Here is a 15,954-nt window from a genome sequence, read left to right as displayed (position 1 = left end):
ACTGAGTTTGACACCCCTGTTCTACAGCAACCAAATATTCAATTACAATGTTGTAAGTTGGACAAATGTACCAGTTTATATTTCTTATTAGACATAAAACACATTGTTTGGTTATTTGCCTTGTGGTTAAAGCAGAAAGAGAGAGAGGGGAGCAGAGAGACACTTAACATATACTCTGGACTACAATTTTTTTTTAATTATCAGCCTCAGAGATTAAATGTGTTAAATGTTACCTATATTAATAAGATTAAATGCAAAACAAATGACCAAAGTGCTGGTTTGCTGATGTTTTGAAGGTATATGATAAAGTGTCATTACACATACATATTGGTTTATGTTAGGGATGCAAATTATCGATTAATTCATTAATCGTTAGTTGGTTGCCCTTATCGATAGATTAATGATTAACTGATAAGCATCGATTTTCCTGAGAACCTGAAATTCTTTTTCAATACGATCTACAAGAATAAAAGCTAAATATTGTTTATGCACTTCATGAAAAAAGCATGTCATATTCCTCAATGATTGATTTATTGAACCATTGGATACAGTCAGTGTTTCCTGTGGAATTCATCTGTTGGTGTAGCGGTGTGTAATGGGGGGGTGCACGCGCATGCGTTTCGTGGGTGGGGAACTCGCACGCGTGCAGTACGGCTGGGGGGTGCTTGCATGTTGGTTGGTAACTGTGCGCATGCGTCCGTCACTTTCCGTCCTACTTCTAATACTATGGGGCTACGGTAGGGATGGGAATTGTTAAGAATTTAACGATTCCGATTCCATTATCGATATTGCTTATTGAGCCGATTCCTTATCGATTCTCTTATCGATTCTCATTGGGTGAGGGAATAAAAGAGTACAAACAGGTGTGTTTGCATTAACTGTCTTTTATATTTCCATCTCTGCACAGAAAATAGAACATTACATACATACATACAGTATGTACAAATAATAAGAACAGATGACGCTGGGCCGAGTTCGGAGGGGGCTGGGGGTGGGGGGGGTGTACAGTGAAAGTGAAACTAAAGACGTTTTACTAATTCCTCTATTGCCGCATTGCCGGCGTTGGTTTGTCTGTCTGTCTGTCTGTCTGTGTGCAAGATAACTCAAAAAGTTATGGACGGATTTGGATGAAAATTTCAGGAAATGTTGATACTGGCACCAGGAACAAATGATTAAATTTTGGTGGTGATCAGGGGTGGAGAGGGGTGGGGGGCTGGGGGGCTGGGGGGCTGGGGGTCACTGATCTGCCTTGGCGGAGGTCTGCGCTCTCCGAATGCTTCTAGTTTTATAATGGGTGGAGGCAGGGATCTGGTGCATTCTGCATCTAACGGATCCTAGAGGGAATTTTCTGGAATATGATGTTTTTGTTCACAAATTTAATATAATGTGTAGTAAAAAACATTACTCAGCGGTGATCAGAGCGATTCCACAAGGCATGGCCAACATGGTCAAAGGAATGTTGCTTTATGACAACAGCATACCCAGGGTCTCGTCACTCTTTATAGATGATATTCATTTTATGGGAGAAAAATGTACAAACTAGAAAAGCACTCGGAGAGCGCAGACCTCCGCCGAGGCAGATCAGGGCAGATTTTAGCCTCTCATGCAATCGTACAATGGCACCACGGGTACAATGCTGCTAGTCAATATAACAAAATAATATGAAATAAATAAATTAAAGCGTTGAACTCAAACTGTAACAGTGTGTTTTACTGTGTTCTTTCAAACAGGCTGTAGACATGGATCTGATGGAAGTGGCCGCCCTGGGTCGACCTTTCACCCTCGGGACATTTTATGATGCGAGGACGGATAAGGTCCTCCCAGGTCAGTCTGACCATGTTTAACCCTTTAACCCCTGAGTACTGATTCAAAACAGGTGGAATACCAGAAAAAGAAAAAGAGAGGAACTGAAGTTTGACAGGTTTGGACTAAATAAGGCACTAGAATGTACATCAGTAAGACATGTAGGATGTTGGACATTAACTGTGAACTGGAACACACTTAACAACAACAAGGATTTGAATTTGAGCCCAGTAGGTTTAGTTTCGGTTGTTTTTTTCTAAATCAGTCCAGCTGCTTTTGACACCTGTAGAAGCCAATAACGTAATAATGACCCATAACGTAAAAAATTTGCCATTTTTAAAATGTAATAGGCCAATAACGTAATAACTGGCCAATAACGTAATAAAAGTCCTGAACTGATAACGTAATAACTTTGGCCAACAACGTAATAATTTATTACGTTATCTGTAGGTTATTATGTTATTGGCCTGGTGAAAAAAAAATTCTCTGCAAATGTAGTAACTGAGCCAATAGTGTAATAATATATTAATATCATTGCATTTAAGTTTCATTTATTAGATATAACTGTGATGAAATCCCTCTCTCTCTGTCTCTCTCTCCATCTCTCTCTTTCTCTCGCTTTCTCTCTCTCTCCATGTATTTGTCTATTTAAATTGGTCAGGTTTTAGTGAAAATCAGTAAGCAAAAGGAAGTTACTAGCGATGGTACTATGGCATAGATTATGAAATATTAAGTAATTTCACATTGCACCAACCCAGTAACTCTTCCTATTGATGTTTCAGTAAAAAAAAAAAAAAATGTTTTCTGACCTTAACATTTTCAAAATTGGCAAAGTTCTTCTTCAAAAACCACCTGTGCCTCCTTCCTCATTAATAACAGTCTTGTAGTGTCATTGGAAAGGCCTCTGGTGGATTATCAGTGTATTGCATGTATCTAATTGTATACATCAGGTTTTTCAAGGAAAAAAATGTCACACTGATCATGTAGAGGGCTTCAAAACTCATGTATCAAATATGATACGTTTGGTGTCATAGGGTTAAGGATTTTTTTATTTCCCAAAATTGACCACTAGATGGCAGTGGTGTGACATTGAGTTTCTTCAGTTGTCCAGACTTCCTTTCTTCCTTTCTAGCACACATGTCGAAAGGTAATCAGTGATCAATTTCCTTTGGTGAATAGTTCATTTTGTTGAAATTCTTGCATATACCACGTGCAATCTGATATATTTACTGCAAGAGGGTATAACATTATTAGAGTAATTCAAAGTGAACTGACTATACCTAGCTAACTGTTGGCTAGTTATTAGCATTATTAACTATAACAGTTTGATAATATCAGGGGTATAAACATTTAAACATTTTTAAAGAAACTGATTACCTTTCAACATGTGTGCTACAAAAGAAGAAAGGAAGTTTGGACAACTGAAGAAAGTCAGTGTCACACCACTGCCATCTACTGGCCAATTATGGGAAATCAAAAATTCCAGAACTGTGAAAAAAATGTACTGTTTTCAAGAGTGAGTTCAGAAATATTTCATTTCATACCATTGTCTATGTTTGCAAATGTGTGCTTCCATTTAGTTTGGAGATAGTTTGACAGGCAAAGGAGCAGCAGAGAGGACTAGAGAGAGAGAGAGAGAGAGAGAGAGAGAGAGAGAGAGAGAGTGAGAGAGAGAGAGAGAGAGAGAGAGAGAGAGATTTTATTGGCTCATTTATTACATTTGCAAAGAACTTTTTTTTTTACCAGGCCAAAAATGTAATAAACTACAGATAACGTAATAAATTATTACATTATTGGCCAAAAGTTATTTCGTTATCGGTTCAGGACTTTTATTACGTAACTGGCCTATTACATTTTAAAAATGGCAAATTTATTACGTTATGGGTCGTTATTACGTTATTGGCTTCTACAACACCTGTTTGACTCCATAAAGCAGTTCCACGGTAAAATAAATAAATAAAATAAGCAACAAAATGAACAAAAATGAATAATTAGCCAAAAAAAAAGTAACATGAACAAAATACGACACAAACGGAACAAAATTGAGGAAAAAATAATGAAATAAAAAACAAAGTATAAAAAATAAACAAAATAAGCAACTAAATGAAAAAAAAAAAGTACAAAATATTTACAAAATAATTAAAAAAAAAAAATGCAATAAATGAACTATGATGAAGTAAAAACAAAAAATAAAATAGCAACAAGGATTTGTATTTGGTCCCAGTAGTTTTAGTTTTCGGCTCTTTTTTTTTTCTCTAAACCAGTCCAGCTGGTTTTTGACACCTGTTTAACCCCACAAAACAGTTCCACGGGCAAAACTCAGTAAAAACAGAAACAGATGTCCATGGAAAGAACAGGGTCTATCCTATCAGTACAACTGGAAATCTTTCATTTGTGGATGCAGATAATGTGCATAATATTTTGAGGAAAAAGCTCAGTTTTTTGATTAAAGTAGTAAATGAATGTAAATGAACCTGGATATTTTCTGAGATCGTAGTGGGAGAAGAAAACCACAGCAGATCGAAGTTGGACTTGTGCTGAGAAGTTGCGTCTTCTGTTTCCTTCAGGACTGATGCTGTGGGACAAACAAACTCTCAAAGACTTCACGACTGTTGAATCCAAGAAAAGCAGCAGCTATCACGTCCTGACCTCTGACACCATCGACTCTAAATCTTCTCTCCTGGACGTTCAGGCCGGTCTGAAGGCCAGTTTCTTGGGTGGTTTGATTGAAGTTGAAGGTTCTGCCAAGTTTCTGAACGACCACAAGCAATTCAAGAACCAGAGTCGAGTTACCCTTCAGTACCACGCCACCACCCACTTCAAGCAGCTGACCATGACCCACGAAGAAGCCATGAGCAAACTGCAAGGCGGATCCACCGAAAAAGGTTCCGTGACTCATGTGGTCACCGGCATCCTGTACGGCGCCAACGCCTTCTTTGTGTTCGACAGCCAAAACTCAAACACCAACACCAGCAGCATTCAGGAAATCAAGGGCAGCATGAAAGCAATGGTGAACAAGATCCCATCCTTCAGACACTTTAGTGTGAGCCTGAACAAAAACGAAGAAGTTCTGGCCAAAAACATGTCCTGCAAGTTCTACGGTGACTTCATTCTTGAGAACAACCCTGCAACCTTTGAAGATGCAGTGAAGACCTATGTGGAGCTGCCCAAGCTGTTGAAAGATGACGGGTCCAACTCTGTCCCCCTGAAGGTCTGGCTGATGCCACTGGACAAATTCAACCTAAAAGCTGTCAAGCTGAGGGGGGAGATCAGCTCCGGACTCCTGTGGAAAGCCGAAAACACTCTGGAGAGTCTGAAGGAAATCAGAATGAGATGCAACGACTTGATGGCAGAGAGAGTCGTCGGGAAACTCCCTCAACTTGAGAAAAATTTGAGCAGTTTCCAAAAACTATGCCCTAAGTACACCATGAGCATTCAAGGCACCATGGAGAAGAAGTTTCCCGCCATCCGAGAAGGTCTAGAAGACGCTGCCACAATGGAAAAACTTTTGGACAACAGAGACAAGTCCCCATTCAGCGATGAAAACTTAAGGAAGTGGTTGGAAAATAGAGAGCATGAAGTCACTGTCATTCAGTCGTGCATGGACATCATCAATGGACCCAACGTGAAGATCGCCGCCAATCACCTGGAGTTGGACCGAGAGGCCGTGGCTGCAGATGTGGACCACGCCCTGTGCTTCGTCTTCACCTCAGTCCAGCAGGATGACCCCTACCTCCACACCATGGCCAACAACCTCCAATGGCAGGAAGCGGATCTGGTTGAAACCGGTCCGCTGTCACAGAACCAGTGGTACTCGTCCCAGGAAGTGAGGAGCACAATCAGGACAAAAGCCAAAGAGTTCGGAGATCTGGCGAAACAACTGCGATCTGCCAGCAGAGTCAAGTTCCTGATCACCGTCATAGAGAACCCCAAATACAAAGGAGCCACCATCTACCACTACAAAGAAGGAAACCTGGTCAACGAGGACTTTACTAGACCGGATCTGCCCAAGGTGACGACGATCACCGACAGAAACGACTTCATCTGGTGTAAGTGACGGACGACTGAACGATGAATGAGAACCACGTGAATGAGTTTATACTGACCGTAAAAATCTGAGTCAGATCATTATGACAATCAGATGTGATGCGTTTACAGGCACTTCAGAAATAGGATAATCCATAAACCCTGGTTTAGACTTGAAAACGTTTCATCGAAACATTTTCAAAATGATGACCTGGACAAACGAGAACCTACAGACACCTGGTTTAGACGTTTCAGTCTGTTATTGTCTTTAATATAATCAGATTACTGCTGTTATCTGATTAAACAGATCCAATTAGACTGTTTACATGATCAAGAATAATCCGATAATTCCACAAATCAGAGTTCGTACGTACCTAGTGACGTAGAATCAGATTTCCTGTTATTGTCTTCATCTCATCGTGTTTTGTTCATTTTATTCATTATTTTATTACATTTTTGTTCCTTTTTTCATTATTGTATTCCATTTTTGTTTAGTTTTGGATTTTTTTTCATTATTTTATTTTTTTTTTTAATCAGTTTTGCTCATTTTATTCATAACTGTATTCATTTTTTCCTTGGTTTTGTTCATTATTTCATTACTTTATTACGTTTCTGTTCAGTTTTGTTCATTTTATTCATTATTTTATTAAATTTTTGTTCAGTTTTGCTAATTTTTTTCATTATTTTACTAAATTTTTGTTCAGTTTTGTTCATTTTATGCAATATTTTATTAAATTATATAATTATTATAATTGATAAGAGGTTGTGTTGTTGTTGGGGGTCAGAGGTCACAGTTGTGGACACTGATAACAGGTTGTGTTGTTGTTGGGGGTCAGAGGTCACAGTTGTGGACACTGATAACAGGTTGTGTTGTTGTTGGGGGTCAGAGGTCACAGTTGTGGACACTGATAACAGGTTGTGTTGTTGTTGGGGGTCAGAGGTCATAGTTGTGGACACTGATAACAGGTTGTGTTGTTGTTGGGGGTCAGAGGTCACAGTTGTGGACACTGATAACAGGTTGTGTTGTTGTTGGGGGTCAGAGGTCACAGTTGTGGACACTGATAACAGGTTGTGTTGTTGTTGTTGTTGGGGGTCAGAGGTCACAGTTGTGGACACTGATAACAGGTTGTGTTGTTATTGTTGGGGGTCAGAGGTCACAGTTGTGGACACTGATAACAGGTTGTGTTGTTATTGTTGGGGGTCAGAGGTCATAGTTGTGGACACTGATAACAGGTTGTGTTGTTGTTGGGGGTCAGAGGTCACAGTTGTGGACACTGATAACAGGTTGTGTTGTTATTGTTGGGGGTCAGAGGTCATAGTTGTGGACACTGATAACAGGTTGTGTTGTTATTGTTGGGGGTCAGAGGTCACAGTTGTGGACACTGATAACAGGTTGTGTTGTTATTGTTGGGGGTCAGAGGTCACAGTTGTGGACACTGATAACAGGTTGTGTTGTTATTGTTGGGGGTCAGAGGTCATAGTTGTGGACACTGATAACAGGTTGTGTTATTGTTGGGGGTCAGAGGTCACAGTTGTGGACACTGATAACAGGTTGTGTTGTTATTGTTGGGGGTCAGAGGTCATAGTTGTGGACACTGATAACAGGTTGTGTTATTGTTGGGGGTCAGAGGTCACAGTTGTGGACACTGATAACAGGTTGTGTTGTTGTTGGGGGTCAGAGGTCACAGTTGTGGACACTGATAACAGGTTGTGTTGTTGTTGGGGGTCAGAGGTCACAGTTGTGGACACTAATAACAGGTTGTGTTGTTGTTTCTCCATCAGATTTCTGTGATCTCACCCTGGACCCGAACTCGGCTCATCAGAAACTCTATCTGTCCGATAAGAACAAGACGGCGACGTGTGGATACAAGATGTCGTATTTTCAACACTCTGACAGGTTTATCGGACCCATGCAGGTCATGTGCAGGGAGGAGCTTAGTGGGCGCCATTACTGGGAGGTGGACTGGAGTAACGGCAGCAATAACGACGTCGGCGTCGGTGTGATGTACAAAAGCCTGAGCAGACAGGACGGCGACCTCGGCAAAAATACCAAGTCCTGGCTCTTCGTCAACAGGTTTAGGTCGTACTTCCACCTTCACGTTGAAGAGCACAAAGTGTCTGTTCCTTCTGGTGACCTCAGTCGCATCGGTGTGTTCCTGGACTGGCCTGCAGGGACGCTGTCCTTCTACAAAGTGTCCAACAACACCCTCACCCACCTCCACACCTTCCACCACACCTTCACTGAGCCTCTGTTTACTGCCTTCTGGAACGGCACAGACACTACCTACTTCACCCTCCGCCCTTTTAACTAAACGTACACTTCCATTTGGTGTTTTTTGCTGCAGAAAAGCATCACAGAAGTGGGCGTGGTTAAAACGGCCAGTGTTTAGACTAGGGCTGAACAATATGGACAAAATTTCATATCTTGATATTCATGCCAGATATCTCGATATCGATACGATACAATATTACTATGGGTTCGGTGACAACCAAGCATTTTTCAGAAAATTACAAACATCATAATACAGAAGAATGTGGAAAATGTAGTTTTATTTATAAGAGCTCACTGCCACTCATCAACATTAAGATAAAGTACAAATAAATAAATTACAAATCAAACATTTCAGCACTTCCAGAGCTGTACATGCAGGATGAGCACAGGGGAAATCTATATCGTTTATATCATTGCTTTTTTGATATTAATATCTTGAATGTTCATATCTAGATATAGATATGGTAACAATATATCTTTCAGCCCTAGTTTAGACCGACACTGATTCAGATTTTGATGGTTTTTAGCTTATGTGATGATAGGACATGAGCTGTTGTAGAGGCACCGCCTTTGTCACCATCTTCGGCGGCGTCTTCGTCAATGTCTTCATAACCATCTTCCTCACCATCTTCATAACCATCTTCCTCACTGTCTTCCTCACCGTCTTTATAACCGTCTTCATAACCATCTTCCTCACTGTCTTCCTCACCGTCTTCATAACCATCTTCCTCACCATCTTCATAACCATCTTCCTCACTGTCTTCATAACCATCTTCATAAACGTCTTCCTCACCATCTTCCTCACTGTCTTCCTCACCGTCTTTATAACCGTCTTCATAACCATCTTCATAACTGTCTTCCTCACTGTCTTCCTTACCGTCTTCATAACTGTCTTCAAAACCATTTTCATCACCATCTCCTCACAGTCTTCATAACCGTCTTCATAACCATCTTCATAACTGTCTTCATCGTCTTCATCACCATCTTCATAACCATCTTCCTTACCATCTTCCTCATCATCTTCCTTACAGTCTTCATAACTGTCTTCAAAACTGTTTTCATCACCGTCTTCTCACAGTCTTCATAACCATCTTCATAACCGTCCTCATCACCGTCTTCATAACCATATTCATAACCGTCTTCGTACCCATCTTCATCACCGTCTTAATCACCGTCTTCCTCACCGTCTTCACAACAGTCTTCCTCACCATCTTCATAACCGTCTTCATCATCGTCTTCATCACCGTCTTCCTCACCATCTTCCTCACCATCTTCCTCACCATCTTCATAACCATCTTCATACCTGTCTTCCTCACCATCTTCGTAACCATCTTCATAACCGTCTTCGTCACCATCTTCCTCACTGTCTTCGTAACCGTCTTCATTACCGTCTTCATAACCGTCTTCGTCACTGTCTTCATCACCGTCTTCCTCACCGTCTTCATCACCGTCTTCCTCACTGTCTTCATCACCGTCTTCCTCACCGTCTTCATCACCATCTTCATCACCGTCTTCATCACCATCTTCCTCACCATCTTCATAATCATATTCATAACCGTCTTCATAACCATCCATCCATCCATTTTGGTTATTATTTTTCCTCTAATTTTTCATAATTATCTGGTTAATTATACACTGATTCTTGAGATTTTGGAAAATACATGTCCCACTCAGAAAAGTGCTAATTCCATTGAAAATGAATAATATTTTTGCTATAAAATTATCAGAGTTGATCTTTTAAGGGTCTTTTGCACAAATGTAGCCTTTTTTCCATAAGTTTGTTTTTAATTTAGTGAATTTTATAATAATCTGTTAGCCCATTACCCACAAAATGATTTGTCCACAGGTAAGAGATTATCGTTTCAATTTGATAACAAACAGTGAAAACTCTTTTTAAATGAATAAAATACTTATCATATGAAAAAATACAATGAAAAATCACTTGAAAACTAAGAGCCATGAATTTTCATTAACATTTACTATTATTTTGTGTTACCTTAAAATGTGTCCCATGTTTCCGTCAGATATTTTAGAGAAGACTAAAAAATCAGGCACCACATGGTCACCTATATTTCTGAGGACTTTCTTCTTCACCTTCCAGATCCAGCACATGCAACAAGTTCACTCATTCTCCTGTCAGTGTTCTATGTCTTCAAAAGTGTTTACATATTTATTGATATACTGTCACAACCATGATGTGTCAACACCGTCACTTTTGTAAAGAAAATATTAAATAGAACTAGAAGCACTCGGAGAGCGCAGACCTCCGCCAAGGCTGATCAGTGGCCCCCCCCGTGGGCCCCCCCACGCCAAGGAGGTTATGTTTTTGCCAGGGTTTGTTTGTTTGTTTGTCTGTCTGTCTGTTTGTCTGTCCATTAGTGTGCAACATAACTCAAAAAGTTATGGACAGATTTGGATGAAATTTTCAGGGTTTGTTGGAAATGGGCCCCCCCGTGGGCCCCCCCACCCCCGATCATCACCAAAATTTAATAATTTCTTCCTTATCCCATTTCCAACAAACCCTGAAAATTTCCTCCAAATCTGTCCATAACTTTTTGAGTTATGTTGCACACTAACGGACAGACAAACAGACAGACAGACAGACAGACAAACCCTGGCAAAAACATAACCTCCTTGGCGGAAGTAATTATTGCATAAATGTATATATTTATAGTAGGGCTAGAGGTAGCTAGCACCCCAGGCTAACATCAGATGGCTAATGTATACAGCTCATGCACAATATGTAAAAAAGTAGTTTTTTGTCTGACGGTGTTGACGTGTAGTTTGATGGCGTTAACAAAAGCCCAGAGATCATTCAAAACTGACGATTGAATACACACTAATGCATTGACCTGTGTGGATCCATGGGTTCTAAATGTGGTAGTTTTTATGTTGTTGTGTCTTTATTTATGCTGTACCGCATTTGTCCAGCAGTCACCACCAACGCCTTCTGGCCATAGCAATGTGATTGTAAGGCTATTGTATTTTAAAATTACTGATATCTCCCAAAATATTGGTCTGATCAACTTACTGTTTTCATAAATCTGTTCCTTGACCAGAAATAAATAAGTCTGACAAACTGCAGCAGTCTGCAGCATTTTGTGTGAATCCTGAGACACACACACACACACCCCACTTGGCTTTTATAATATAAATTATGATCACAATAAATACTAATAGAGGGTATGCACGTGACATCACCGCTAGCGGAAGTCACCGCGGTTCCGTCCACTGAGTGGCAGAAAGAGGGAGATGAGTAGCGGCTTTGGCTTGAATACTGCGAAAACTTTAGAGCAATCTAAAAAATGGGGCAGAGTTGTTGTGCCATTGATCGCACAAATAGGTTTAAAAAGCACTGGGAGCTATCGTTTTAGCGGCGACCTAAAGCCAAAGACAGAAGAAGCAGATGGATTGCTGCAATTCGTAGAAATAACTGGAATCCAGACAACGAAACCTGGATTAGTGGTGGACATTTCATGTCAGGTAACGTTAATTTATGCTGTATTCTTGTGTAAAATCATACCTTAAATTACATGCCGTTTTGGCTAACGTTCCTTCTTTGTAAAGCTCTTAATGTTAGCATCTGTCATTTTGTTCTATATTTCAGAACTGAAACGTTTGTGTCTTCAGTTGTGAGATTCTGAACCTTGTGCTCTACATGAATTTAGATGAATTTACGATTTAAAAACTAGCTTAAACTGAGGCTAACCTAGTTTTCCAAATAAGGGGGTACTCTAGCACAAAGCTGTTGGATCTGTGTTGGATCCAGTATTTGATGTGAACTCTCCTTAAATCTCCACAGTACCAGTAGATCATCCACTCACTTGGGTCAGTACTAAGGGTTCAACTCCAGTAAATCAGTAGTGAACTGTGAGCACTACTGCTGGGCCTTTACCGCCCAAATCACCGCCAACAAAATCCATCTGCACTGACACAAAACCTCCAAAACACTTGACAGTGGAAGGAAAAACCACCTTTAACAGTAGAAACCTGGAGTAGACGCTGACTCTGGAGGATGGACCACTGACATGAGCCGTTAAAGGGTTAAAGAGAGAGAGAGAGAGAGAGAGAGAAAACCAACTGCCAATAACTAGTACAAATACCCATAACTGTTAATACTACAAACAGTACTACCAGTGGATATACTACTACTGCAGCTGTTCGTACCATTAATAGAAACCTCTACCATCTATGGAACTATATAATAAACACAGTGAATGAATGAATGAATGAATGAATGAATGAAATCTTTATTTTGAACATGTAGACAGTGAAATCAAAACAAAAATCAGCCAACAAAATATAAGTACTGGTACATAAATGACTGATAAGCAAAAACAACAACAATAATAATAATAATAATAATAATAATAATAATAATAATAATAATAATAATAATAAAACAAATGAAATAAAATTATACATGCTCGAAAAGCAGTAGGAAGAAGTAAAAAGTTATGTACTCCTACCCCCAATTTCTATTCCTTCTGATCATTATATTGCAATTATTATTTTGTATGAATATAATAATAAAAAAAAAATAATAAATAATAATAATAATAATAATAGTATAACAATATCACACATCCTTTTACCTATATACACTAATATGATAATACCCATTTACAACTTTTCCTACCAGATATTAATAAAAACTAAAAAGAAAAAAAAACAAAATAAAAACAAAACAAACAAAAACCCTCGAACAAAAACACATATACATATATAATATAAATACATATAATATTCTATATTGTCCTATATAGTAATAATATATTCATATATCCATATTTCAACTAGATATTATCAGCGCATATGTGTCAAAGCCCCACTGTGAAAAACAACCGGATCCCCCCCCCCTCAGATCCTTTCCTCTCTGTATTTTGTAAAAATCATTTGTTTGTATTTGTTTTTAAACTGTCTGATGTTTGGACATTGTTTCAGCTCCACACTCAGTCTGTTCCATAGTCTTACACCATTATTAGATAAACAGAATCTTTTCTTCGTGGTTCGACATCTTTGTATCTTAAACTTTGTCATTTCCCTTCATTTCTACCCTCCCTCTCTTTCCTGAAACCTTTTCTATAAATGGTTTGGTAACACTGGGTTACAAAAAAATGTTTTTTGCAAGTTGTCTAGGTTTTTTCAACTGAATTCGGACCATTTTGCACCGCTAAATCCAAAAATGACATCTGTTTTTCTCAATCAGGTCAGGTTTTTTTGCTAATTTGATTTTGAAAAATTTGATCTTCTCTCAAAATTGATTACATTTTTGTGACTTTATCAGTTGATTTTTTTATATAGTTCTCACCCAAAATAGGTTTTAAGAGAAAAAAAAATCATTTTCACAAGCACACTTAATGAAACTTGTGACTTGATTCCTGTTAGGTACAATGGTGTATTCACCGCAGATGTAGCAGAATACGTCAGGCTTATTTTTGCAAGATCTTCTAGTCGAAGCCATTTCATTCACCTGTAATATTAAAAAAAAAACATTAATCATAAATTGGCAAAAGTAAAATCTTCAGAACTCGTTTATTGCAAGAAATATGAAAGAATTTTGTATCATATGATGTGAAAATGCCCATAAATGTAAGCAAAAATGTTAAAAAGCCAATATGTAGCATAGTTCAGAAAGTTGACCTGATTGAGCAAAATGAATGTGATTTTTGGATTCAGCACCAAAATTATCCTAAATCAGCTCAGAAAACTTAAACAATAAATTTGTTGTTGACCAGTGTAATAGGTTATTTCTGGCTTTGTACAGAAATCGTGCTGTTTGGAATTCAACCATATCATTAAATTTTATTATTTTAGACTTTACAAATAGTGGATTGGTATGTTCACGATAACCTACTGTCACAACTATATGGATAAATAATGACGATGCAGGCCCAGCAGCAGGAGCAGAGCTGATCCAGTGAACAGCTGTGAGGACAGTGTGTGAACATGTCCTGTAACACCATCTGAAGGCTGGATCTGATGCTTTAGCTCTTACTTTATCTACGCTGTTGACTGTAAACCTTCAAGTGTTGGTGCTGTTTCTGCTGAGCACCAGTTCACTGCAGGAGTTAGACTAAACCAATGAGTGACTGCTTCCTCTGCAATAGTAGATAACGAGTCTTTATTGTATTGTATATTATTGTCTATTGTATTGTATCCGTCTATTGTATCTAATTTGGACCTCATATCCTTCACATGCTGTGTACATGACCTGACACTAGATGGCAGCAGTGCTCCATTCAGGAACTCCAGTTTCTGAGCGACACCAACTACTTTGAACCCCATTGAGCCCACAGTGAAACATGAATACTGTCCCAGTACTCCAGACTGGTCTGACTGAAGGACTGTTGTCAGTTTGAAGAAAAAGTCTGGAGTTATTTTCAAGACCAGTCCAGACCATAATTGTAGGATTATTACTAAATGAGCCGGTACCATCGGATTTAGATTCAAGATTCAAAGTGTTTTATTGTCATGTGGACGGAAAAGAAACAGGTTTACCTGCACGAGGAAAATACTACTGCGCTGTCCACCTTTAAGAATCTATCTATCTATCTATCTATCTATCTATCTATCTATCTATCTATCTATCTATCTATCTATCTATCTATCTATCTATCTATCTATCTATCTATCTATCTGTCCATCCGTCCGTCCTTCCTTCCTTCCATCCATCCATCCATCCATCCATCCATCCATCCATCCATCCATCCATCCATCCATCCATCTATCTATCTATCTATCTATCTATCTATCTATCTATCTATCTATCTATCTATCTATCTATCTATCTATCTATCTATCTATCTATCTATCTATCTGTCCATCCGTCCGTCCTTCCTTCCTTCCATCCATCCATCCATCCATCCATCCATCCATCCATCCATCCATCCATCCATCCATCCATCTATCTATCTATCTATCTATCTATCTATCTATCTATCTATCTATCTATCTATCTATCTATCTATCTATCTATCTATCTATCTATCTATCTATCTATCTATCTGTATACATGTATATATATGTACAAGTAAGAATAATTTAACTCTGAAATTAAAACAAACAAAACAAAGTGGTATTTAAAAATGGCATGCAGAAGAGAATGAGCACAAAATATATATATGTAAAAAAAATAAACTACTATTACTAAGAAAATAAATAAATATTTACATGAATGTGCAATGTATGAGTAACTGTGCAAACTGTTAAAGATGACCAGTATGATATATATGCAGTTATTGAGTATAAGGTGCATAAACAGTTGAACAGTTGAAGATGTAAACACTGTAAACAGCTGTTGTTGTCGACTCCTGTCAGCTGTTCAGGAGTCTGAAAGAAAGAGTTCCTGATTTATCTGCTAACGTCATTACTATGATTTGATGTAAAACTTCCTGCCTCTGATGTTGCCGATAACATGACAGTGTGTCTGACTGGAGGAGATTATTATCAGCCAAGTCTAATTATATTTGACAACCACAGCAGGAGCAAAAGAAAACTATATCATATATGTGAACTCTGCCACACAACACCTGGTGAAGTTGGCCAAAGTGGACTCCTTTGACTCGTTTTCATTTGGGCGGTTTTCTGAGAGTAAAGGTGGGTCAGATAATCGACTCATTTCTGTGGTTGTTATTGTTCTGCTCCATCACCATCTGACGATTTACATGCAGCTTCAGCGTACTAAATCTGTCTTTGGTGAACCACCGTCGTAGGTGTTTATTTACATACCCACAATCTTTTTACTGTGTGCATGTTTCTGTGTGGTGCCATGTTGCTGCTGGCGATGTGTAAAATGGTTAGAGCTGACAGACGAGTGGCCACGTTTGTGTTTTAGTGTTTGTTGGTTCTGT

The 15,954-nt window shown here is 38.8% G+C and overlaps 1 protein-coding gene across 1 annotated transcript; it reads left to right on the top strand.

Moving 5' to 3' along the window:
- The first annotated feature begins 1,435 nt into the window (after positions 1-1,435).
- On the top strand, positions 1,436-8,141 carry LOC115439468 (stonustoxin subunit beta-like). The gene is made up of 4 exons (XM_030163293.1): positions 1,436-1,486; positions 1,731-1,824; positions 4,371-5,852; positions 7,612-8,141. Exons 1-4 carry the CDS (start codon positions 1,436-1,438, stop codon positions 8,139-8,141), a joined length of 2,157 nt encoding a protein of 718 aa, XP_030019153.1.
- Positions 8,142-15,954: the final 7,813 nt, after the last annotated feature.

This window comes from Sphaeramia orbicularis, chromosome 19 (genome assembly GCF_902148855.1).
Source record: "Sphaeramia orbicularis chromosome 19, fSphaOr1.1, whole genome shotgun sequence".
Taxonomy (NCBI): domain Eukaryota; kingdom Metazoa; phylum Chordata; class Actinopteri; order Kurtiformes; family Apogonidae; genus Sphaeramia; species Sphaeramia orbicularis.
This window is presented reverse-complemented; position numbering and strand designations above follow the sequence as displayed.